The 27,765-nt window shown below is 36.9% G+C and overlaps 1 protein-coding gene across 1 annotated transcript in view; it reads right to left on the reverse strand.

Annotated features, from left to right (window-relative positions):
* The window catches only part of LOC103150964 (formin-like protein 13), a 38,118-nt gene extending 11,123 nt beyond the window's left edge, over window positions 1-26,995 (reverse strand). Inside the window, exons 1-12 of the mRNA XM_007570747.2 lie at window positions 26,816-26,995; window positions 26,092-26,199; window positions 25,284-25,370; window positions 24,437-24,610; window positions 24,212-24,369; window positions 22,807-22,995; window positions 21,968-22,610; window positions 20,371-20,533; window positions 13,095-13,206; window positions 11,702-11,792; window positions 7,331-7,417; window positions 2,624-2,776 (exon numbers count right to left, since the gene is read on the reverse strand). Of these exons, the coding sequence (XP_007570809.1) occupies window positions 2,624-2,776; window positions 7,331-7,417; window positions 11,702-11,792; window positions 13,095-13,206; window positions 20,371-20,533; window positions 21,968-22,610; window positions 22,807-22,995; window positions 24,212-24,369; window positions 24,437-24,610; window positions 25,284-25,370; window positions 26,092-26,199; window positions 26,816-26,962 (2,112 nt within the window). The 5' untranslated portion in view covers window positions 26,963-26,995. The remainder of the gene's footprint in view (window positions 1-2,623; window positions 2,777-7,330; window positions 7,418-11,701; window positions 11,793-13,094; window positions 13,207-20,370; window positions 20,534-21,967; window positions 22,611-22,806; window positions 22,996-24,211; window positions 24,370-24,436; window positions 24,611-25,283; window positions 25,371-26,091; window positions 26,200-26,815) is intronic.
* Between the last annotated feature and the right edge of the window lie 770 nt (window positions 26,996-27,765).

Raw genomic sequence — 27,765 nt, forward strand, 5'->3', positions numbered from 1 at the left:
ATGGATGGATGGATGGATGGATGGATGGATGGATGGATGGATGGATGGATGGATGGATGGATGGATGGATGGATGGATGGATGGATGGATGGATGTTTCCCTGGTGTATTAATGTGATGTAAAAAAAAAGGCTAATTTTTCTTAATTACAATTTAAAATGGGAAAACAAGAGAACATGCCATTCCAGAAAGGCAAATGCAAGTTGATCTTCAAAAAAATCCTAAAATGTCTACTGAAGAACAGTTCATTTCCTAAACTGCTGCTCATCGCATCGAGTCAAAGAAGAAATGTAGAAGTTTAAAGCAACGTGAATTATGAATACGTGAATACTCATAACCTTCATACTTGAAGGTTTGTAAAAAATGTGTGAAATTATGCTTTTGTCATGAAAGAACATTTTATACATATATTTGCCAGTAAGTGTGGAGGTACAAAACAAAACAGATGCCATAGTGTCCTAATATTGATAAATAAGAACCAAATTTGATGTGAATCATATAATAAATAAACAAAAAGATGATAGATTGTGAAATTCTACACTTTTTTTAATTAATGGTTGTAAGTCTGATAAAATAATAATGGTGATGCAAATTCAGCCATGTTCGGCACATAATTGAAATTCCTGAGGTAGCTCCCTTATCCTTTAACAAACTTTGTCCTTTTTTTCTTTCTAGGTTATGTTGTTTACCAGCTTAGGCCTCTGAGGGCTACATATGCAAGACCTGCACCAAGTATTGATGCTCACAAGAAAAAAAAAAGATCTGAGATAACCTCGATGCATTTTCTTGAAAGCGGCTGGTCATTAATTTGAAGAGAGTCTGTCTTTAGCAGCAACAGTTTACTCTTCTCAATTAGACCTGGAAACACCTCTGAGGCAACACAAGGTCTCTGCTTTATTAAACGCAGCCGAGGACGCTTTACTTCTGTGCCCAGAACCCTGGTCCTCAAACTCCCCCAGCAGAGTCAGACTCCAAACAGTAGACCAAGTTAAATGCAGAGGAATTAAATAAAAAGACAACCGGCATCACGTTGTCATAGAGAGAAAAAAAAAGTGCAGAAATTAACTAAATCAACCTTAAATGTATCCTTTCAGTTAAGAAGTACAACATCTTCAAACGGCAAGAAAAGACTTCAAGCTTAAGAGCTGAAAGCATATCAGTTGATGTTTGGCTCTAATTCTGCAGTAATAAGACGGCTTAGCCACCAAAACCACATCATAATATGTCTTGTTGAAATACACATTCAGCTAAAAAAACACACTTCAAAAACACACAATAAAAAAATTGTGCTTGTCACATTCAGTAGTTTTTACATGTTTGCAGCGTGTTGAAAAGCTATTTGACCTGATTGAATATAAAATGTCGTTTTTAAGTAGTAATTTTAGCTGTCAAAATAAAAGGTCTACCCAAAACAACCAAGTCCTCTGTGAAAAACTATTTGACCCGTAAAACTAATGAGCACTGAAAAATGTCATTAAGCATAACTAACAATGATTGTCATTTTCCCATCTCTTTGTAGACTTGTTTTAATTCATGGCTGCTCTTTTCATGAGCAGCCAGTTTAAGATCATTCCAAGACACCACAGGTGGATAACTCTCTGAACTTTGACTAGGCCACTCCAAAATCTACACATTATTTTCCTCTATAGCCAATCAGAAGTGGATTTTGTATAAGCCTATGGCCACGTTCTTCTTCAGGATATTATTCTGAAGCAGCAGGCAGTCCCAGATCATCACATTACCATCATCATGTTTCGCTGTCTGCTTATTGTTATTTTGAAATCCTGTTTTAGTTTTATTCTGGAGCTAACACGTTGCACACCTTCCAAAAAGTTTAACTTTTGTCTCATCAATTTTTAGAATATTGTCTTAAAAGTCTACAGGATCGTCATGATGTGTTTTTGAGATGGGATGGGTCTTTGAGTTCTTCATGCTAAGAATGGATGCTGTGTTGGTTTGAAAGAAAAAAAATATTCTTGCTTTTGAAACTTACCATTTGTTCTTAACATATTTTGGGTGCTTTTGACTTTTTTTTCTTAAAGATCGAAACATTTGATCTCTTTTGACCTTTTAATTTTCATATTAAACTTTAAAATTGTTTAAAACTCAAGATGTTTTGAAAACAAGATAAAAAGGTTTTCAGAGCAACAGTAGTGGAGCTCTAGGTGTCTCTTCAAATTGTTATACTGGTTAAAGATCAGATTTTTTTTCTTTTTGTAATGTTTTTTTTTTAAGTTTCAGAAACATTTATCCACATACTTTGATAACTCCAGGAAGTAAGAATACCAGGCAAAGGTTTCTTGGTGAAAATGTGAAACCATGATGTAAAAACCATGAAATTTTTACCCCTAACCAGACCAAGTAAATTCACTTTTACTTGATGTAAAGATCCACAGGCTCGGCTGTATGATCTTATGCACCAAGCCACTCATGTCCTCATTTTGTGCCAAGTTTGATTTCTCTAGTGAAACCAGGCAGTGACACAGTCACAGTCCTGATTGAACCTACCTGGCCAAGAGAAAATGGCAAGATGCTCAGGGACCAGGCTGTGTATGTCAATGAGCAGAGTTATTAGGCAGAGGCGAACCTCAATCAAAGGTCAGACAAGAGTGTTGGAATCGTACTTTGGTCAAGGACGAGAGGCGGAATCCCTTGGCCTTTTCCTTTCCGGCGTTCTCGTTCAGGTAATTGCCTATAGCGAGGAGGTACTCCAGCACGAAAACAAATGACCTGGAGTTGTACAGCTGCTTGCACATTCTGATCTTCTGGTTAATCAGCTGCAAGAAAAACACAAGGAGCACAGACTAAAGTCATTTGTCTGTAATTCAAGCTCCTAAGTCTCACTCGTTCATTTAGTCACAGAACAGCATTGAGACATAGGAGCAGCATCAGGCTTTATAGACGCTACAGTAGTTTTGTTTCTATTACAAATTCTGTTGCAAAACCACGTTTACTTAGCACCAAAACTTCTTAACCAAAAACGAGTTGTTTTTTTTTTAAAATGTCGTTAACAAAAAATCTTTACACTACAAGCATAAACAGCCTTATCACAGCACCTCAACTGACCTCATAAAATGAATAATCAGCTTCTTGTTGTTGGGAAAGATTATTATTTGGTATGCATTTGTGTCAAGTACAAATATCCCCCCAGAATATCACACGATTTCCATGTTTAACCATCTCTGAACAGATCCTGTTGAATATGGATAGAAATCATGCTGGAGAGAAATCAAAGTGGGATTTTAGGTTTTGCCAACGGTGTATTAGAGGAAAAGGGGAGTTGGTGTTGTGGGAATTACGCCACTCAATAAACTTTTTTTTTTTTTCCCCAACTCAGGCCCATGCCAGCCAGCAACAATCGTGCCATATGTTTCTATTTTAAGAGTAACCTCCCTGCGCCTACAATTGGGACAGTCTCAATTAAACTGAGGAGAAAGCAGATATCCAGCTACATCGTATAAATTGGCTCCGAACTCGACCATCTGTGGAAAACCACTGTGCTTCAGCAACAATCAGATCAGCGCAAAATCACTAATGCTGTTTTTATTGAACCTTCCAAAGGTGTATGGAGGTCAAAGTGTATCAAATAGAGGAAATAGTGGAACACATGGTTTTGTTTTCTTTTCTATTTTATTGAAGCTTAATCATGCTGTTATTAATTTAAAGACAAGTGTTGAAAAAAGCTAGCATTCCTTCTAATTCTCACATATGGAGAAGGGATAAAACACTGGTTACAAAAAGTTCATTTATAATAATTTTATTGAAATGTATCACAATTGAAGTTAAACTCCTATTTATTTATTTATTTATTTATTTATTTATTTATTTATTTCAATAGATTTTGATTTAAAGTACTCTTTGACTTAAAAATCCTGATAGAGAATCAGTGTTGGGAGTTAAAGCTTAGGGTAATGGCAAAGAGGCCGTCCCATCCCAGAGACATGGACCTCATCGCCAATTATAGCTCATCAAAATGTTGGTGGAAACATTTTAAAAAAACATAAGTTGGTAGGAATACAAAGAGTTTGGCTGCTGTAATGTCAAAAATAATATTTCCATTGATTATCAGGGAGGGAATTAAATCATTTTTGATGAGTCATTTTTAATAAAATGTAAAGAAAAAAATTTTATGGCAACTGCTTTTACATTTTATTTTTTTGAGAGAGAGAGATCAAGATGCTCATCTTTTCTATATAGCATTTTCTTTCAATGGGTAAAAAGCAGCATCAGTACTGCTCCATGTTGCTTTAAATTCACATAAATATTAATACTTATTGTAAATGAACTGCTTAATTTGAATCTGTGATTTTACTACTACATTAAAGCAAATATAGATGCTCAAGCTTTGCTCTTTCCTGTGGCTCTGAATGCATTTCTCCATTCGGGTCCTGAAAATGTTGCACTTGGTTTTGCCGTGCCGTGCATCACAGCTTCAGGTGCCACCTTACTGTCTGCCGCATCATCAGCTTAAGCTGTGTGCCTTTGACATTTTCTAATACATTTGGCATCAAACTGGGCACATCAAATGGTTTAAAGAAGGAGTTGGGTCACAATGCAGACTAAAACCTGTCATCGTGGAAACAAGGGAAAAAAACCATCCCAGGTGAGAAGCATTCCCCTGGTTGGCGACTCTGTTCTCTCTCTGACAGGTGTCATGTAAATCATCTTAGTGTTCAGGCTTATGGACGTCAGTCCATGAGGATTCAGGGATTTAGAATATTTTGCAGCTAATAGGACACTAAACTTTGAGCACAACATACAGGGAAATACCGAAGATTAAGGATCAGGGTTATTTTTCCCCAAAGCACATGCATGCAAATCCCATACTTAAGATTGAGTGACCTTTCTCAAATAAATCCGAGGGAGGAGAGAGAAAACAACAACAGGAGCAAGGAGCCAGGAGTAAATTGAAACTTAATGAAATTCCTAATCTTTCTTCTCGAGTCATCTTCCCGGCACACAATATGTTTGTCTCTGTGTGTAAGACAAAGAAAAATTAGTATTGCAGTGAATGGATCACAGTGCCATCACTCTCATCCGCTGTTTCTCTTCATTTTCAGGTGGTTAGCAGACAGGAGATTAGGACTGAATCAGCAGAGCAGAAAGAAACAAAAGCTTTTGAGAGTCAAATAAAAAAAAATAAAAACGCAGGAGCTGGGAGGTATTTTTGTGTGACTGCAATATCTTCACAGCCTGCGGACCCCAATGCCAATAACAACAACCCACTATGAGAATGTTAAAGATTACTTTGACTAATGATAAACTAGGAATGTTTCTATACTCCTATTGAACAGGGCTAAAAGATTTTTGTTTTAAAGAATATAAAGAAATTGTAACTGTTTATTTCACTCCACCTGGATTAATTTAAGTCTTTACTTGACTAGGGAGCAGAAGTTTGCAGACAAAAATGAAAGTCTCCACATTTCCCACAGTTAAAACTCCAGAGTGGGTTTTTATTGAGTTGAAAGCACTTTTCCTCCAACCACAGAACAATTGAGCCTGATTTGATTAAGATCTATCTTTTCTTTTTGATCACAGAAGTGTCTGAAAGTGCCCCTCATACCTTTCTATTTTCAAGACTATTAACCAGCGAACAGAACAAAAACATACACTTAAATGACCCCTTCAGACATAAAAGTCAAAGTTAGAAGAAAAGCTTTCATGTAATAATTTCAACTCCTCCACAGATGTTCTGTTTTTTTTTTTACTTGTATCCATTTATAAAGTCATAATTAAGGTTTGCATTAGGGAATAAATGAGCTTTGTGTGTGTGTGTGTGTGTGTGTGTGTGTGTGTGTGTTTGCTGAGGAGGAAGACGGTTTAATTTTCACCTACAGCTGCTGTGCAGATCAGAATCTAAAGCATCTCCTGCTTATTTTACCCTTAAAGCTGAGTCCCGTTTCACCAGTAGCTCCTCATTTTTAGCCATCTGCCAAACATTTTAAGGGGTCAGGTGTCCTTAGAAACTGCTGTTGCAGGAAAGAACCAAACAGAAAGAGGAATCTAGCTCATGAAAACATGTTTGTTTTTATGAATGGGTAAGATTTCTAAATCTATTCTCAAATGTTAATACTTCCCCAGCTAACTTATTCTGAATGCATCATTTCAGATGTTTCTTTCTTGTCATAGATTTTGTTTCAGTAATGACTATTGGTAGCTTAATAAAACAAAGATCTGGAAAATAAGAGGAAGGTATGAAGTAAACTGTAAAGGGGGGAATCAAATCTGACTGAATGCATCTTTATTTATTTCCTACTGAAATAAACTATTGTTAAATCAACATTAACTTGATTAAAATTACATTTAAGTCTTGATTATCTTGATTAGAAGGTCTGGTTGTTTTTTTCCATTTTAATTGAAGTGTAATTATCATTGATTGAGGCTGAATTAAATCTTGATAATGAGAACTATAGAGCAGTTTGCTTTTTTCCATTTGTGAGAAATAATTTAATTTGAAGGAAACAAATGACCCATCAGACTGGCTTTTGATAGATGATGAAACTGACATATATATGCTAATATCTGACATAACTTGTCAATGCTGCACTATTAATTATTGCTAATCAGTACTAAAAAATACCAAAGCTTAAATATTCCTCAATTCAACATGTTCTGCCATAACAACAATGACATTAAGGTGTGCAATTTAAACAAAACATGTTTGACTGTGTTCTTCTCAGCAAGCAATAAACAAGAAAGACATGATATTTATCACCGATCACAGTCAAAGCTGTTTGAGGTTCAGTGTGAAGTTCACAATTGAAATGTTTCCATTAAACAAGAAACACAAGTGACATGTGAATAAGTTTTAGAAATCCTTCATCTTCCAACTACATGTCAAATGTTCACATTCTTTAAGAATCTGAATTCTGGATTTTTATTAGCTGGAAATGCAATCATCAAAATTCACAACACCTGAAATCCATAATTGTGTATGTAATAAGTCTATGTCATTTATTCAATTTTTTTATTGAATTATTGAAATAATTTAACTTTCTGACAATATTCTAATATCTTGTGATGGATTACTTTCAACAAATTATTGAAAATGTAAATTAACTGATTTTTTTTTTTTTATCTTTAAAATACTCTTGGCTTTATGTTTTTGTTCTTCAACAAGCATATAAAATAATAAATTTCTATATCTACTCCAGAATTCATGCCACAAATCGACGCATACCAGCATATTTATTTGTTTATATAGTAGAAATCAGCCTCCTGACAGCATGCAATAGGATGTTTTAAACACTACCTGAATTAGTTGTCAAGGAATGAGTAAACGGGATTTACAGTAGTCAAAGATTTGACTCTGGATGATGAAGTGAACTCACGGGCTGCAGGTCTTTCATGCTGATCGGGAGCTCTCTCAGCGTCAGAAGCAGGTCGAGTTGCGTGCTCAGGTAGGAGATGTTGCACATCTGCAGCAGAGAAAACACGCAAGGCTAATGAGTGCATGGAGAGAGAGTCCAATTATCATACCATCAGACAACCCATTTCCATGTGATTATTCCAACAGATCTAAAACAGCTGCTGAAGCAATTTACACATGTTTTTTCAGCCCATTGCTGCTGTGCAGCAGGTCTGTTGACAGGCTGATTTAACAGACAAACTGAAAGCTTGACACTTTGAAACGATTGGCTGGGCCGCCTGCTTGACCTTTATGTCTGAGCTAACCTCTAATAAATCACTCCACATTGTCAGACCGTCTGGTTGATGCTCACATATCATCTCCCCAAAGCCAAAGGGCAGTTTGTCTGACAGATACTTACGGAAAGACATTAGGATTAGAGCTGGAAATCCCAACCATGTAATCATCTGGATTTTTTTTTTCTGCAGCTATATTAAAGTGTGAATTCCTCCACATGCAGAAGCAGCATTATCTTGCTCATGCTATGCTTTCAAAAAACATTTAATATTCCTGATTTGAACAACGTGCAGTCAGAAAAAACAAATGGCAACCTTTTAAAATAATTGAGTTGTATGCATCAGTGTGAGTTTTTCGTTATTTACATTTAACCTCCATCTTTGTGCAGCCCTGTGATGGACTGCTGATTTGTCCATGCTGTATATTGATGTTGGCTCACAATAAACAGCACCATTTTTGTCAAGCACGGTAGGGGAGGAGTGATGATTTGGGTTTATTTTGTAGTCAGTGAACCTATACATCTTTCAGCCATTAAGTCAAGCAAGTAATTATCTATTTATTAAGTATTCTGCACTCAAATTTGAGTCCATATTTCCAACAGCAGAACCTCAATTCAAAATGGGTGAATAATCCTGCATTCAGCAGCAAATCTACATCTATAGTAGAAAAAGAAGAATCTACTTTGACTGGGTCATTTGGACTTTGACTGGACAATGGGACAACCAGTGGGATTTCAATAAAGAGAAATATATATATATATTTTTTTATTTTATTTATTTATTTATTTTTTTTGCTTAGGACCAGATGTTTATCACTTCATGATATGTTAAACCTTTTAATTCAAATAAGGTGTAATTTCTTCTCACCATATCTGTAAAGATAGCTGCTAGGTATTTAAACATCTGCAGAATGGAAACATTTTCACACATGAGAAACATTCTGTCGGCAAATCACACCTTCAGGTGTTTAACTTTGTCTGAGTTCTTGTTTTTGTCAGATTCAGTTATAACAGCACAAAGTTGTTAATTATTATACACTTAATTTACAATTTACAAACTCTGCAGGTTATTTCTCTGCTGGATGAGGATGCATTTGAGCTAGAAAAGAGGAAAAAGTTTCCTTGCATTATTTTTCATACTCTGTGGTGAAAGCCCCCCAAAAATAATATGTTTTTATTTAGCAGATAGTCAAAGCAAACATACTCCTTCAATCAGACTGTGGAAACATTCCATCTGCCAGATTTTATGATCCAGTACAATATAAATCACAAAGATTTCCTTCATTGAAATTAAATCTTTTATAAAGATAACCAGTCATTTGCGATGTGTGCAAAGTGGAGTTTGAATGGGGACGTACCCTAACATTGAATATTTTGTAAAGATTTAATGTTAGGCCTAAAACTGTGACATGTTTGTTCTTTACATACCAAATATGTTGCACAGACGAAAGAATTGCTTTTTCTTTTGAAGTTCTACTTGCAACTTAGTTAGCAAAGAGAACAGATCTGCATGTTTGAAACAAACTCCACTTTTAATTTTAGTGTATTTAATTACATTTGCAATTTATAAAACAAACCCACACATTTAGAAACAACTTAATTTGTCATACGTTTGTCATATTATAAATGTCAACAGCAATTAAACGTGATTTACTTAGTTTCTTTTATTACTCAATTAATTTAATGTGAAATTTTGTAGTTGTTCACAGGATGACATGAATCTCTTCTACTCAATGCGATTTAGAAGATTTAGAAGACTGACTGATAATGTGTTTTAGTTGTGATTTTATGTGATTGACCAACACAAAGTAATGCTTAATTGTAGAAAATAAACAACGTTTGGTGTTTGCATCCCCCTTTTGTAGATCCCTTCACTATGATACCCCTCATTTCAATCTGGTGCCTTCAGAAGTCACTTTATTAGTAAACAGAGTTCATTGGTGTACAACTGTGCAAACAAGAATATATTATGTGATATTTTGTCATATAAATCCCAGTAGAACACACTGAAGTTTGTGGTTGTTTCATAATAAAATGATGTATGAATACCTTCGAGAGGTGTTGTTGTAAACAGATATTTATCAGGTTGTGGTCATGATTTGGTACAAAAGCAAATTCTGTGTTTATTGTTGTCGAAAGAAGATAAGCAGGGGATTTCCAGGCTGTCAACAAAAACAGAACTGAACTGTTTTTAGCCACTCTTCTTAGATTTTTGATGTTCTTATTAAAAAGTGAACATTAAGGCAGACAATTTCATGAGAGGTTTTACAACAACTTCTCCTGATTTCAGGTGTCATCTCCTTTTTGAGATGTAATTATGCACTTTTCTAAGACAGAAACTTAAACCTCCAAACTGCACACATTACAAAGGACAGGTAATAGCGTAGAAAGGGACAGGTACAGAACTGACCTGTTCCCAATAAACTTTGACACAAATTCAAACAAGCCGTTTCAAAGTTCTCCATTTTAAGGCAATTTCTGACTTCATCACTTCCCTCTATTGTTGCAATTGCTGCCCTACTTCTTTTAAAAATGTTTTTCCGGCATGGAACTAACAAATAAAAGCCGTTTACAAACCATAAGAACTAAACTGTATGTACCCAGATACATAGATTGGAGTCGGAACAGATCTCCATGAGGACTAAACCTGTTTTCTGCATTTGACAGCCCTTATGTCAGGTGTCAGATATTTCTTGGCAGCTTTATCATCTGCTGTCTTTCCGCTAATCTTCCACAAGCAGTCCAGATGATCTGTTTTCCTGGAAGGTGATTACCAAATGGAGCTTGTCATAACACCCACTGTGTGAATGAGGAGGCAGGTGAATAGATTCAAAAAGCGTTTGCACAGAAAACGCTTCATGTGCAGGAGCAGCACATGAAGAAGCTCCTGCACATGAAAGGTACTTGCTGCCTTAATTATAGCAATCATAATGCTCAGTAAGGCAGAACGGTGGCATCCTGATTAGATCTGCTGTGTTACAATAAGAAAGTTTTGGGAATTAACTTTTTCAAGTTTCTGTGTCAAGTTTGCATCTTTATTCAATATGAATGGAAATAAATGGATGTTACAGGTGATGATCACATTAACATTTTTCCTCAATATGTAAATTTGACAGAAAACCACTTGCAATGTCAGCATACCTTCAGATAAAGCAAAAATGAAGACATGCTAACACGTGTCCATTAATTCATCTGGTGGAATAAAGGGAATTGAAATGGATCAATGAAACACATCAAACATAACCGCAGATTCCTACCATATAGAAAACTTTCATGGTTTGTTTAACATTAACGTTTATATGTTTGCTTGTATCATGAAGGTGTTTGAACCATGAGGATACATGTTGCCTCTTCTGTGCACTCAGATTTTTATAGATTGATCAAAATAAATAAAACCTTGAACAAACTTCATCGGTGGAGTCTTTTGAAATGAGTACAAACAGAAGTTATGGCATCCAGCACATTACTTTGTGTTTGTTTATTTGAAACATCTGCACCTGCTACTTTCAGGTTTCTTTTCAAGTATCTTTTTCTGATCAGTGTTTTGCTCCTTAGTCAGAAATATTGTGACGATCACCTTGTTGTGACCTGGTTTGTCATGAAATGATATTGTTTCTTCTTCCATATTGTGGTCAAAAAAGGTTCACTGGAACAGTCAGAAGTTTAGAAATATGTTTGTAACCAATGTTTTAGCCAGTGTATTTTAAACAATAAGGTTATGAAGATCTTAATAGAGTTCTTTCCTAGCCATGGATGTTTGTTGTGTGATTCTTTGCTGATGAGAAAGCTTGCTGCAGACTGTCAATTAGAACTAGATCAGCTGATTAATTCAATTTCATTGACAGAAGGCAGGATTGCTTTCCAAATGTCGACAGAGCTCTGTGATTTTCATTCCCTTCAGTTCTTGTTTTCGTCATGTGTTTAATATTTCTTCAATTTGTCACTCCAGTTTATTGCACAAAACTTGATTTGTGGCCTAAGATATTTACTGAGAAAAACACGAGTCAAAACATGTTTACTTCCTTTCTGTCCCCACATCTGTAAAACAGTAAACTGTACCTCCATCATGTACTGGTCCACGACATGCAGCTCTGAAACTGGACCCTTGTGGGATTTATACATTTCCACATCCTCCACAGTGGGGACGTACCTTAGAAATAAAAACAAACACTTTTCAGTTTGGATATGAATGGAATCTTAAAGACACTTCAAATCAACTGTCCTTAAGGGAGGTTTTTACATGTTTCTATGCAAATTGTGATATTTTTGTGTAAATTTCCTTAATTCACCCACACACTTGCTCTTGCCCCTCTGTGTCTCTTGGCTCCACCCACTTTGGTGGAATTTTTCAGAATTTGTCTGGTGGCTGGGTTTTGCTTTCACAGGGGAGTTGGTTGCATTTATTTATTTTGTGAAATCCACTTTGAGTTTTAAAGGGTTGAATCCACAGAACAAACAGGTTTCAGACAGTCAGGCACTCCTGAATTTCCCTTTTGTTCTACAAAGTTGTATGATGGGAAGGGGCCATGCTCTTAGACATTTTTAGACTGTCTGAACACTGTTCCTCATAGTTTGAAAACACTTGCATGTTAAGCATAAAATGTTGTTCCTCTATACAGCCACATGACCCCTTCTTCACTTTTGAATGGAAGCTATTGGACTGTATTACAACGGCCTTGAGATATGATTCAGAACCAAGTTGGGTTGATGGTTTTTGTCAGCTTCTATAAAGCAGCAAATCGCTGATTGGAGTCGCCATCTGCTCTCTGGCACTGAATGTGAACTCTCATTTGGAGTTCCTTCTCCTGTCGCTTCTGAACGTTCTGACCCCAAAACTAAAGGGATTATCTTCTCAACGAGAAAGTCTTCCGCCGTGCTGCTGGAGAACAGCAGTGGCCATTAATATTGCAGCACCTGTTGGGAGTGGTTCTTTCCCCGGGCCTATGCCAGAGCGCATTAAAATATATATTACGTTTTCATAGGATAAATAAATCCAGCACAGGAGAGTACCTTAGATTTGCCTTCCAGGAGGAAAACTTCCCAAGCTACGGAGAAAACTGCAGGTAAGAGCCAGGAAGTGTTCTACCTCCTTTCAGTGCCTTCCTCCTGGGGGCAAGTCAATAGTTTCCATCTCCGCAAATAACCAGAAATAAAACTTTTAGTAGTAAGCCACTCTGATAAAAGGTTATTTTTAGTATTAGAAGGTTGTGAAGGTTGCTGTGTGAACTGTGTCTCCTGTTCTCCATCTAGTTCTGGTTCTTCCTGTTTCACCTCATCCTGGATATCTCACACCAGCATACCTACTTGGGTGGTTTTTGAGCTGCTAGTTTTGTTTACACCCACTCAAGTATCAAACACACTCAGACTAGGGCACATCATGTCATTTGACTCTCAACTTTTGCTTTGTATGCAAAAAACTAGGGTTTGAATACAAATTAGCACAAAGTCATACCTTCTCAGAGAGGTGATGTGCTCATCAGACAGACCTCCATCTTCCTCATTAATAATGAACAGTTTGTCCTTCAGCTCCCCTGGTTGCACCGGAAAACTTTTGAGGAAAATGTCTGGAAGAACAATAGATTAGAAAAAAATCAACACACTCAATGGTACATGAAAGCTTTCCTCTTGACAGATAGTCCTCTTATCCAGCGATGAAATTAATAAAAAAAAAAGCCTTCCGAAGACAAAAGGACCTTTACTTAATTACTTTCTCCCTAAGGCCTAGGGCAAATGCACAAATTTGCATCCTATCAAGTTGAAGCGTATGGGATTTTTTTCCCCTTCATTTTGGGTAAAACGTCTGAATGATTCAGGATTCAATGCAAAGGTTCTCTTAGTGTCTGAGACCTCATTCCTTCCCCTGAGCTTTCAATTCATCTGATTGGACACTGGAAACAACCAGCTTCTCAAGCAGTGGCTTTTTGTGGTTTACCCTTCATGTGAAAAGCCAATCAAAGCCAAATTATGCTTACATGTTGTTAAAACATTTGAGTTTCTAAAGCTGAATTTGGATCAGATCAAATATGCTGACAAAGTATTTTTTTTGGGGGGGTGGGAGGGTTGTTACAAGAAATACATATAAGGTGAACAATATTCAGTTTTTAGTGCATGTTTTCAGGCTGCAGTAACTGGTAGGCCTAATAAAGCCATAAAAATGTGCATAATGATGTCTGGTGTTTGGAGGATGTCATCGTTATCTGATCTTCTTTCACTTTCTTTTGTTCTTAAATAAAGTTAGCCAAAGATTTGTGTTATTTCGATCGTTGTTACTTGTACATCGGTGGGTTCTTTGTATTTTTTGCCTTGTTGGCCAAACTAAAAACGGACCCGTTTCTTTATTTTGTCTTTCTACTGTTTGCTCCAGTAGAAAGCAAACAGATTATCCCCCTAAAATGAACTCATCGTTGAAAATCCTCTCATGACTGATTGACTCTTCCTCATGCTAAATCATGCTAAATATTTAGCATGATTTTATTCTGTGTACCTCTGAGTCTTTGACATTGAAGTTGAGACAACAGTTTCCTCACGTGGGCATGTCCCATTATCTGGGACATGAAAGATCCAGAAGATGGGTCTTTCAAGTCCCATTTTCAAATGACATCAAACATCCTGAATTGTTTTTTGCACTACTCGTAGTCCAGTGTGTCCTCTCCACCTCTCCCAGCCAAAAATCCCTCACATGCAAACATGTAAGTGCAAATTAAGCCCTTTGTCGACGGGCACTCAGACAAACTGGGCACCATCCTGGTACGTTGGAGCACAGAGACAGAGAGGGTATCCCACTGGGGGCAGGAAGCCACAGGTGTACTTTTAATTAGGACTGCGACATTTCCTGCCATTAAAAAGGCTGCATGCAGAGGGACTATCAAGGTAAATGTTCATATGGGTCAGGCAGACATTCTACATATAAATGCACTTTGGTCATACAATTCTGCATTGAATTTTATCTAATCATTATTGTCGGGAATATTTACCCTTTTTTCATTTTTGGTTCATTTTTTTTTTATCTGTTGCAATTATAAATAGAATAACTGGATTTTATTTTTTTAGTAAGCTATGCTCTGACTGCGGCTCAGCTTTAAAATAATATGTGGGTCTTTAAAAACACCAATCAGCTCCTGGCAAATTGTCACATTTACACTCAAGAGTCTATTTCTTTCTGAACTTCCATGACAGCTTCATTTCGATTATTTTTATTAATTGTCTGAGCGGTAATTGTCAATCACAGCTGCTAGGATAACAATTCAGTTGAAATGCAGAAGGAAGGAATGTGTTTAAAAACTGTCAAGCATGGAAGTTTTTATTCTGAAAGGAGAAAGTCGTGTCCTTTTACCTCATTATTTTACACCCTATCATCATGCATAAAGTCAAAAGGCAGCAAGACCCAAATGCTGTCTATGCCTTTGAATTGCACCTGACTGATTTAAACATTAAACACGATGAAAGCAGACACGGCCTTCAGAAGTGCTGGAATGTAATGTACAGCGATCCAAAGGAAAATCACACAAAAACGTCCTGTCATCTGCTCTGTAGGTGTTTCTGGCTGGCCTGTGTGGTGGTGCCACCCTCCAAACACATTTTACTGATATAGAGACAGAAAGACATAACTAGTAAGCCAGTCAAATACAGGAATTGTAGCTTTTCCAAACATAAAGGGAAAAGAAAGGAGCAGAAGCCTCTTAACTTTTTAAACAGTGTTGCTTTCTATATTTCTTTTAAGTTTCTTTCTTTTTTGAAAGGATCCATGAGGGGTTTTTTGGCTGCTGTGCTGCTACTGTGGTTTATATCGTAAATGAGTGTCATTTAAGTGAAAAACTGTCAGGACTCCCTTTTTTAAAATGCAGGTTTTTTTTTTTTTTGGTTTTTTTTGTGATGTAATTGAATCTTTTGCAATTCAACTGAAGAATAAGAATGAGTAAACTTTTAGTTATTTTAGTTTCTCCTGGTTACACAAGTTTTTGTAGCCTTAAACTAATACTTTGCTGAATCATATTTTATTTCAACTTTAGACCTCATCGTTGGAAGGCATCTCTCAGCATTATTTCCTGCCAATATTTAGCTTCTTTACTTTTCAAATGTTTTCCAAATTTATCAAATTGTGAGATTTTTCCACTTCCCTCTTTAGTCAACTTCACAGATTTTTTTAAACAAAATTTAGATCTTGATTCTGGTAAGATCATCCAAAACTTTAATTTTCTTCTGGTGAAAACATCATGTTATTCCTCTGGACGTGTTTCTGATACCTAAGTTCAATAAACTCCAAGTTCCTTCTAAGCAAAGTAAAACCCGGGTGTGATGCTGTCATGTTTTATTTTAGATTTGGTGGTAATCTGGTGCCCTGCTGGGTAGTTTTCCTGTCAATCTCATATTTTGTAATTGTCTGATAACAGAAAATCCCCCGACTTTGCCAACTTATTTCCAGAACTGAGTTTAGGGGTTTTTTTTCTGAGCAGATTTGTGCATTGCAGTATTGTTAATATTGCTTTCACCTGGTTAAGAAAAACTATTTTAAAGAAATTTGCATTCTTTCCACTGGATCACCCTAAAATTTTCAATTAAAACATCATCTTCATTCCACAAAAGCAGTCTAGTGTCACTGCTAGGGTTGAAGAAATGTAACTCAAGTTTCCAACACAGTAAACAACTTTAAAAGTAAATTTTTGTGGCCAATATTTCAAACGTAATATGGCACAGACTATTATTTCCTCTCAAATGAAACCAAGTGTTCGTTTGGTCAGTTTGATCATTACTAGACACTCAAAAAAATGTCTAAATCCAGTTTTTCAGTATTTTTAGAGATCTAATTATGAATTCCATTTGAAAAAGATCACAAGGTTTGTGATGATGAAGATCATCAGTAGTGCAGTGCTAGGGGAATTCCAAACACAAGTTGTTTTGCTTATTTATAACCTTTCGTACCTGGATATTAATGTGGTAGAAGAAGAACTCTGAACATTTTCGTCTATGTAACATTACTAAGACCAACGGAATAAAAATCAAAACAGACAGACATGTGGTAATATTCTGCTTTGAGGTATAAAGGTCTTCTTGCCTCCAAGTCCAATTAAAAGTAATTACAAACAAGAGCGCCGCTATTAATCAGGACTTAACCTACATGAGCTGCTAAGATAATAAACCTATAAAAGATTCAGTCGAGTCAAAGCAGGAGCCGCCCTTCCAAAACAAAACAAGCAGATGCTTTTTGCTGTATTTTTAAATTTTTTAATTTAGTTTTTTTTTAGCTGAGATTAAGTGTAATTTCATAAATCAATTCACATAAACATTGTGTTAAAAAGCTTTTTGCTGCTGATGAGCATTGAATGCTATTAATATGCACATCATCGTAGGTTTTTTTTCTGGATACTTTGTTCCAGCTGGTGTTCATGTTGGCCTGTGAAGACAGTTGAGATCAAGCCGCTTAGAAATCCCATAATTCAATGTTTTCTTGAAGTGATTATTTGTTTAGATTTGGTCACATTTTAGTCATAAACTTTAAAGAGAATTAATGTGATAGGCTAATGCAATACAGTAAAGCTCAAAATTATTCAAACTCCTGCCCGATTTAGACTTAAAAGTATTTTCCTTCAAGCAAGATCTATTATAAATAATCCAAATAATGTTTTATGTCAAATCAAAGACCTTGCCAGAGAGTGGTTAAAATATTTTGTCCTACAGAACACTAAATACAGCGTAAGAGAAGAATGTAAGTTTACTGTACCAAAGGCAAAAAGTGCTAAAACGATACTTATTCATTCTTGGAGCTCAGTTAGGTAATGTTAGTATAGAGATGAGAATATGTAATTCACTATTTCTTTTTAAAAAGAACATTTCACGATTGAATGAATGTATTCTTTGGACAAAGGACAAAAAATCTTTTCCTGTTATATTTTCTTTTTGTGATTAAAGGCTGCAAATTTAGGCATGTGAGCATTATGTTCTGTCCTTTTGACAATTTTGCCTTTTTTTCTCTTTCACTTTCTGCCAGTTGCCCTCAGAAGTTATCTCATTTGTAAATACTTCATGGAGCTCGGCTCAGTCCGATGACAGGAAGTACAGAGAATATGGAGGAACTTCAAACCTACTAGGACATGGCCAATGAAAGTATGAATCAGAGAAGCTGCCAAGATTCAAGACTATTGGTCAAGTCATGCAGGGGACAAAGTAAATTAGTAGAAAAAGGTGTTGTGGTCAGATGAGACCAAAATTGAACTCTTTTTGATACACAGAAAACTTACACTGCACTGCTGAACACTGCTCTCACTGATTTACAATAGTCGAGTTGAAGTACATATCTACATACCACTGAGATATTTAAAGAATAATGGGTTAATTGCAACATCAACATGTGCAATGCTGGTAGAAACACAACTTAAAGGAGTTGCAGCTGTTCTTACAATGAAAGGTCAGAATGGAAGTACAAAATGAGCTTTTCAGAAATTCATTTAAGAGAAATAAAAAAAAGCAATGTCTTTTTTTTCATTTTTGTTATGCCCTACTTTGTCTCTGTTGCTTAAAATACCAATGAAATACATTAAGGTTTCTGATAATGATCAGAAAATTTGTGGAAACAGTTCAGGAGATAAGAATGCTTTGATCCACAGGCACTGTAAGACTTCCACCTCTTTATCTTCACACTCTGTTGTCTTTTAACGTCACTTTGAGAGCAGCAGGGTTGAGACGCTACATACTTGTACTAATTATCACCTCGCTATTTTTTTGTTAATTATTAATTGTATACTTGTAATACTATCTGATCAAGATAGAGTCACATTGTTAGCCAGGGTGTTTCTGTAAGTGTAAAACAAAAACAGAAAAACTTGCATTCAAGTTTCCCAAGTGTGATGGAATCAGATAAAGAAAGTGTGAAAGAATGAAACCTAAACTGCATGAACAGCGCAAACTTAGCCAGGTTTCTGGGAGATGAAGATGCAGCAGAACCAGGGACGGTGTATGTGGAGACTGTAAGGACTTACAGAGAGGAGGAAAAATGAATTCCTGGTAATAATTATATCCTACAATGTCAAATGTATGTATACCACATGAAAGTGTTTTTTTTTTTAAATGTTTTATCATGTTACTAGCACAAAATCCCAATAAAACATATTGAACTTGGTGCAACAAATGGGGAAAATCATGGACTATAAATCCTTTGTAAGAACACACAACTATTGCACTCAGTATATTTATAATTATTCATCCCAACAAACACAATAAGTGTTTACATCCCTGCTGTTACTTGCAGTTTTTTATTTCTTGTAAATTGTATGTTTTTCCTGCATAAATTAGCATTTTTATCTTACTCAGTTGCACACTTCTTTTAATCTGAGTGTGCTATTTTTATTAAGTGTGCAGTATCATTTTCTTGTGTTGTAAATTTGCTCCTACTGGACAGTCTCTAGCTTTTATTTTTTGTTTTGATATATTACTCTTTTTCTAAATATGTTTGCTTCCATTTGCCTGTCACTTTGCTACTGGTACACTTTAATTGCCCCACTTAAGGACAATAAAGGATATTTCTGTTTTACTCTATTTAAGCTTTCTATGATAACATTATACTTTTCATTTCAGATGTAAAGGATACCTTAGTCATGTATTAATATTTCTGTATTTTTAAATTTACTGCGACTATAGAATGCTTTTCAAACATTAACAGCTCAATGTGTGGTATTACTGTATTCATGTGTTGCTTTCCTAAATGAACGACTCTGAAAGTACTGTAACACATCCAGTTTACTGAGATTTTCAGTGCTGTAAGCTAACTTTTGCGAGGGTTCGTTATGCTTCAAAGCAAAGATGTGACTTTCTGTGCAGATGCAAAGAGGAACAAAGGAAAGAGGAACATCAAGCCAGGCTTACTCCCTTGTTTATCAAATGTCAATTTTTTTCAAAAAGCTGGAAGCAGAAGGATGCATGGCCCCAGGTTGCCTGCAGGCTGTCATCGCTCAGTTCCTGACACAACCAAAAGTTAACAAGTCTGGGAGTACTATCAGTGTGTTCTGCATGCTGCTGTCTCTTAGACATCCTCCTATTTATATTTTATGAACATGTGAACTCGAATTATGTTGCCAGTCTGCACATTTGCGCTGATTCCATTTAGCAGCCGGCCACTGTCACATCTGTACGTCTTACCAGCTGGGACTGAGCTACAAGCAGGACCTCTGAGGGGAAGTTTTGGAAATGCTCTCCCTCGGGTGAGGTCTTGAAATGTACAAGTCTCAGGTAATCAAAAGTGAAAAGCCATTAGATGCGAGATAGAATATCTTACAATCAACTGTGGCTCTCCTTCAGGGGCAAGCATGACCCTAAAGATTGGTACAACACTGTCCCCTGCTGGCAAGCATAAAGAACAACAATCTGTTCGCTTCGCAGCCAAAATGTCCCAGTCTTCAATGAGAAAATCAGGATTTGCAGAATTTCCAGTTAACCTGTTTTTATTTCACACTGCTCCTCAATTCACCTCCAAAGTTTGTGAGCCATCTGTTGCTTTCCTGCAGGAATTATTGTTACTGTTTGCGTGGTGCTGCCATCTACTGGGTGGGAAGAGGTAGCCTATTACTACCCATGGAAATAAGCTTTTTTTTTTATTAGACTTAATCCGGAAGAATTGGTTTTGCAGCAACAGGAAATGAAAAATGCTGATCTTCCTAATAAGGTGTTAATATTCGCCATGCTGCTGCAAATGCTATTAAAAATAAACTCAGAAATGCAATCAGAGAGGAGTTACTCACTGAAGTTGTGCGCAATCTTCTGGTTGAGCATGATGTGCTGCGAACTACTTGAGTCCGTTGTGCCAAACGATCCCACATCTTTGACAGCGAACTGCTCGTACAAACGTGATGTGTTGATTTCAGGCTTCTTGCTCTTTTCCTGAACCCAAAATGTCTTTGCAATCTGTTGGAAGAAAAATATTATAATCCGGTGGAACAAAACACATACACTCTGCTCATTTATTAGTGCCTCTGGCAAAGTAAGAAGCAGTCCGTTAAAAATATTCTTTCATTTTAATAGGATAAATGCAGGCTGAAAAATGCACCATTTATTTGAGTCAATTTATTCAGTGGGGGTGGGAGGAATCCGATGCAAATAAATAGAGCTTTTGTAGAATCATTGGTGGGGGGAAAGTTGCCCCAAACATCACCAATAGTTACTTTTGCTAACAGAACAGAACATTTATGCTTCACCTTTGACATTTTACGTGATTGGAGCATACAGAAAAATTGCGTAGGTCTCGAGAAATTAAATTATTGTGAACATGTCTGACCATCTCTAATTCCAAACCTCTTTCCAACCCTACTTTCAACCCTAATTCCAATTCCTTTCAAGAATTTTGGGGAGCTTAAGGACTAGACTCAGGCTTGAGTCAATGCATCCTAGATAACGTATTATATATGGACTAAGGAGAAAAGAGCTGAACAGCTGCTCAGTTTTACAAAGCAAAGTTTGCATTTAATTTAGAAATCAATGTCTCAGAGTCAGGATGAGGAATAGAAAAGCACAGAATCCATGATGCTTGAAGACCAGTGTGAAGTTTATATAGTCAATTATGTTTGGTGTGACATGTCTTCTGCTGGGTTTTATGAAGTCCACAGTCAACTCAGCTGTCTACCAGTTAAATTTTAGAGCAATTATTTCTTCCTGCTGCTTACAAACTTAATGGAGATGCTGAGTTACCAGCCCACACAGCCCAAGGTACCAAAAGTTGGTTCAGTGACCAAGTAAATTCAGAGATAAATTTCAGAGTGTCCAGCTGGTCAAGAGGAAGATGAGAGACTCCAGATGCAGCAATGCACATGACCTGCAGGCAGTTATCTTCCATTACACCTCAGCAGTATCACATGCTACATTTCACTGACTCAGTCATTCATGCAAAAGGTGCAAGATCAATTAGTGGGAGCACAGAAATGAACATACTTCTCAGAACCCTGATGTGTCAGTTGAAATTATCCTCTCTGTTGATCTTATTTTGGTATTTTCATTATGAATTTTGACTCTTCATTATGTATAAGCAACGATCTTCAACTTTCAAAGAAATAAGTGCTTGAAATATTTCACTCTATGTAACAATTACAATGAATGCGTGAAAACAAATAAAAAAATTTTTTTAATGAGAATCAAATTTTATAGGTGTAATTGTAGAACTTACAGGCTGAGATAAGAAAGTTTAGGAAGAGTGGAAACTTTGTGATGATAAATAAGAAATAGTGTAGTGAAGAAAATATGAGGTAATCGTAACTGATAATATCTAATTTTGCAATATAATGATATCAAAATGTTATTTATTCAGTATCTTCTGGTGAAAGAATGTCAAGTAAAAAAGATGGCTACCTTCTCATGCCCAATGAGGTCCCAGTGAAAGGCCTTCGTCCGGGATTTTTTAAGAGTATTTTGTTTAATAGGCAGAGGTGGTGGAGGTGGGATGAACTGGGGTGGAGGTTCTTTCACATCTGGCGAGGCTGGTTTTTGAGACTCCGGGCCTGAAGGAAAGGACATGAGGCCAGCATGGCTGGGTGAGAGTGGGGGGGACAAGGGTAATTTTGAGACAGACGCATAAGGAGAGGTTGGAGACAGGAGGGGACTCAAATTGTCTGATCCAGCAGTAACTTGAACGGCAACCTTGCCAATGCGGGGTTTTGGGACTGGCTTTGTGTCAGCTGAGGGAGAACTCGGACCTTCTTCCTCAGGCAATGAGCACTCTCTTTCTCCGGATGTGGAATCTGAATTTTTATCGTCCTCTGGAACAAAATCTTCAGCAGCAAATCCACCACTGTGCTCAAGATCTGTGTCACTGTCGTCAACGTCTTCAGGTATACTGATATGTTGAAAGCTCTTTGATTCTGCAAACATCTGTTCAGATCTGGACTTCCTTTTCCAATGTGAACACAGTTTGTGGATGGCTTTGACCCAGGCATCGCGCTCCTTCTGCACAGCACCAGGAGAAACTGCTTCCTCTTGTGCAGGGACTTTAAACCTGCAACAGATCAATAAAACTTCACCCAACTTCCCTGTTTAACTGAAACACTCTGATAAGTAACTCTAAAGACATCAAATTTATTACACTTCAAATCAAACCAGGCTGGACAATAACTGCAATGTGCAAAACAACCTCAAAGTTTGGTATTAAAATGTCAGACTGAAATGAACAGAGTTAGCACATTCTTACTTACTGATACTCATTTCTGTGGGTGATAAGAACAAATGTGTCATAGCCATATGGTTTCTGTACACTGGTGTCACCGTCTGATAAGTGAATCACAGTGGAAAGAGGAACTGAGGATGTCACGTCGCCATCTATGTTGCTTCGTTGCCTGAATGAGACGAGTGTCAGCTCCCCTGGGTGGAGCTGAGCTTTGTACCTGAAACAAAGTAAAGGGGAAATATGTGGTGAAAGGTGAAACAACCATCTTAACTGTAAGTTGTAAATCTATACAACCCACAAGTTTTATGACCTTGTCGGAACTGCTGCACAGTGTTTGTGTAGGTAACCCACATTAACATCCTCATTGTTTTACACTGTAGTTGTGAGGTTTGAGTCATATATTTCTCTGCTGTGATCTAATAACATGCAGTTATTACATGTTGCAAATTTAATGCAACATGTAATAACTGCCAAACTGACCCTGTCTTGGCCCTGAAGAATTTTAAAAAAAAATCTATCATTGAATAACTTTGGTTTTGTAAATGGAATGAAATTTATCCAAGTGAAAAATAGCACTTGTAAACAATTTAGAGCTGTTTGTGTTGTCTTAACCTTTTCTATTTTTGTTATTGTCTCCTTTTAAAAGAGGCACTTTGTGAATGCATATGTTCTGCTTACATGACTATCACTCTGACTATAACAAACAAGATAAGTAACCTTATATGCAGATGATACACAGCTCTACACAACAACATCACCAGGTGACTATGAACCCATTCAAGCATTGAGTCGATGCACAGAACAAAACAAAGCATGAATATGCATCATATTTTAATGATAAACTTTAAAAAGCATTTATTTGTTCTCAAAGCAGGCAAGACTCAGAATGAAGAGACCCACAATGATTTCACTAACATCTCCTCAGTGATCAGTTTTATTGTATTTTTTTTTTTTTATAGTCGGCAACACAATTGCAAAGCAGAAAAAATTAAAGGGAGACACAATAATGGGGATTTCTGCACCCAGTTGTCTCAGTTTGGTCTAAAAAACCAGACAGATAGGACTAAACAACACTAAAAAGCTGGAGGGTGCAGCTCTCAAGGACTGAAGTTGGGTAATTCTGCTTTAGGGCATCTTAACTAGAAGAACAGCTGCAGACTGTTGAGCAGACTGGAATTATTTTATATCATTGTGGCATTATTCATGTACTAAACGGAGAAAGGAGCCAAGAGGGAAAACAGTTAAGATCCAGTTATAGTAACTATTCTTGAATGGATAGTAAATATGTCTCTCAAATTCAGGGAGTTGACATCAGGGCCTGCACGAGTCTGTGGTCAAGATTTCTTAAATTTCTCTGTTTTATAAAAATTTGCATTTTTATAAAATTTTGTTCTTTAAACTGTAAATTTGAAATAAGAAGGATGCATTCGTACTTCACCCATTTGAATGATGCCAGTCCTCCTCTGTGCAGTAACAATACGCCTTCTTTAAGGCTCTGTGATGCTTGAGGCTCCTGCTGCGATTCTGAGTTCTCACTTTCAGAACCGCTGTATATGTTTCCATGAATGATCTGATTCACAAGCTGCATCATCTACACGACAAAAGAATGCTGTAAGCATGAAAAGTCTCAATGCATTCATTTGTATGATGATTTTTACCTTGTGTTTGTCCTCCAGCGATGTAGCCTCCAGTTCATAGTCGTGGTGTCCTTTAAAAGAAATGGAGAACCTGGAACCATCCCCATCATCACAGCTCTTGACAATGGAGAAAGGCAGCTGACGCTTGACGATTCCTCTCTCTATACTGCATAGCAGTTTGGTCTTGAAATCAATCTAGATTCACACAAGGTTGGAAGTTAGTGGATATGAGACTGGAAAAAAGTCCCATGGAAAAAACAGACAAAGATTTAGAGAGGAGCAGCAAAAGAAAATGAGGTGGATAAGCAGTGCTTGCAAGTGGGTGACTGTGTATCCAGATCAAGTTACTGTGAAATAATGTCTCTGCCAGCCAGAAATTGACTTGTTAGGATGTAGTGACAGCAATACAGCAACAGTCTGCAGTCAGAGGTTTCTGCAGATTTGCTGCAACGCTGACTGCTACTGGAGGTCCTCCCTGCCCACATCATCACCATCCTAACAATTATTTGAGGATGCTTAGATGATATGCCAGTATTTAATTTTCTTTTGGGATAAATAAAGTATTTTTGAATTAAAATTGTAATTAACAAAAACAACTGAGATAGGGGTCAGTGATAAAAGCACCTTGCTCAATTTGGATTTTTATTTGTAAAACATTTTTCAAAAGTCATGTTGGGTTAGTCTATGATTTCAAAAATATGCATCTGCGCTCCAGTTTGTGTTCGTAAAACGACAGTGTGGTAAAGTTCAGGAGATAGAAAAACCTTTGCAAAATGCTTTAGCTTAAACTTGCAAACCATGTGGCTCTTCAGAGTGTTAATGGGCCTGCTGTCCTTCAGCAAGTAGACCAACAGCTGCTCAAACTCACCTGTAGAACCCGCTTCTGCCACCTGTAGCGGCCATGTTTATGAACGCTGAAGTTATACTGCTGTGTTGTACTTCTCTCAGGCTGTTCCTGTAACAGCAATTAAGAAGTCACTTTTAAAAGACAACGTTGCAGGTATAAACTATTCATTGTTTCCTCTTAGGACACACATAGCACTCCTTAATCCAAATGTAAAAATAAGTTGGGTTACAGGAAACTGTTCAGAAAAAGACGTGCTTTCAAACTGACTCAGCAGGCTTAGCAGCATACTAGCAAATACAATGTTAAAAGCTTGGAATAAACAAAAGCAAGTTTTCTTTAGCTTGGACTTTGTAACTGAGACATTCAGAAGGTAACTTTTGATGCTCTTTTGCATCTAAAGATGCAAAGAAGTGTGACTGAATGCTAATCATGAAAATCTAAAGCTTAAAAATAAAGCTATGAATAAATCTGCAGGTATTTTTGGCAACCTAAACGCAATCAGGGCAAATGTAACCCAGGCACATATCTTAGTCTTCCAAGAATTGCAATACCTGATTTTTATGAACATATGTAGTTGCAGTATAATAATAAAACCTGTACTTTTTCCTCTTTACGTGATTGCTTCTCATGCTCAGTTTCTTTTCAGTGCGTTGTTTGTTCTCTAACCCCTTCTTTGGGTGTCATTGTAATCTGCTTTTCTCCAGCATATTGAGACCTAACCTGAAATATGATTCATCCTTGAGGGAGGGAAGAGACACTTTTAATTCATTGTTACTGCACTCTAATGGCAACCATCTGCTTTCTGTTTGTGATCGGACTGGAAACCCACCTGGAGGAGCTGCTCTCTTTCCTTCCTTGCCTGGTTCAGAGCGTCATCGATGGATATCTCTCCATTTTTCACCCTGTTCATGATGCTAAGCTGCATTTCATTGCTCAGCTGAAATAAATACACAGAGATTAGAAGTTTGATTAAAAACACAAGATATGGATATTTTTCCGGATGGCGTATGAGCAAAATTTGGTGATTTCTACATTATTTTGAAACTTTCATGACTAATTACGATTTTTATGTAAACAAAAGGTTGCAAACACAGAAGCTCATTGTGACTTATGGGAGCACACAAAATTGCACTTTTCATTTTTGGTCATGTTTGAGTCACTATTCAGTGGAAAATCATCATGATGCAACAAGAATAACCAGACAAAAAACATGGTTTACAAGGAATTGTCCCCAAAAATGTCCTCATGTGACACATTTCTTAGTAAATAAACTGTTCTATTGTGGGAAAGTACTAATTTTAGGGAAGTAGTTGAATTGAGGAAGTGAGAGATGCTTGAAAGAGCCCCATAAACTCTACCAAAGTTCTCTGTGCTGATGTGACGTGAATGAAAGTGAGAGGGCTGCCTTCTGTGGAACAAAGATAAAGTCAGGATGTTGGTTCATACTAGCAGAAGAACAGACACAGATGTTAATATCATGGTAAATGACCTGGTAGTTACTGTAAGTAGAGTTGTAGTCATTACAGCCTTCCACTGTAAACTGTGAGTCTTACCTGGGGCAAGTCGCCGATGGATCTGTCCGGTCTGGACACATAGTCTCTCTTCTTTGATCCTAAACCAGGCATAGCAGACAAATGTCCATGCAACAGATCACGGTGCTGCTTCACAGGCGCAGTGCTTGGCTTTGTTTTGATTGTCATGCAATAACCCGACAGACATCTGTCTTAATAGGCGAGAGGAAAACGGCACTGATTTGTGTTTCTCTTGTTGCGACCGCCCTCTTTCAGCTCAGGTTACATTTTTTCATTTGCTTTTGAAAGGCTCTGCCTGGTCAGCCACACCTACAGAGCAGAGGCTTTCTGTGCATAGCTGCAGAGATTTCAGCTGACATGTCTTCACTTGCATGACAATGTCTTTCTATTCTCAATGAGCCTTTTTGTACAAAGTTGGGAGTCTGGACACTACTTTAGATTAAACTTCATAACTTAAAAAAAAGATTATAGTAGAAATTAACTTTATTTATTCCGAAGAGAATAATCATATAATCCAAGTGTCCAATAGGAAGGATATCCAATAGCAGTTAGTTTTGCAACAAATCTGAAGAGGCCTCTTTCTGAAGACTGCTGTGATATTCATGCTAACAGCTTAATTTCTGGCCAGCAGAGACAATATTCCAAATACTATGTTACTGGGTGACACCATCAGTTGTTTACAAGCACTGCTAGTCCACTTTATTTGCTTCTGCTGCTCCTCTTTAAATCTAAGAATAAATGTAAATCTTAAACCTAAATAAGTTTTATTTTGAACTCCTCTGGGATTTAGGGTCATAGTTTAGACATGATTTAAGAATGATACTTGTTTTAAAATAGTGCACCTGCAAAATTCAGAAAAAAGTACTAATACACCTCAGACTTCTCAATTTCATTTAGTCATTTTGCAACTACAAACTTCAATGTTACTCATTCGAATTTTATACGGTTGACCTATTAAGTAGTACATAATT

Source organism: Poecilia formosa, unplaced genomic scaffold, assembly GCF_000485575.1.
Source record: "Poecilia formosa unplaced genomic scaffold, Poecilia_formosa-5.1.2 Scaffold268, whole genome shotgun sequence".
NCBI lineage: Eukaryota > Metazoa > Chordata > Actinopteri > Cyprinodontiformes > Poeciliidae > Poecilia > Poecilia formosa.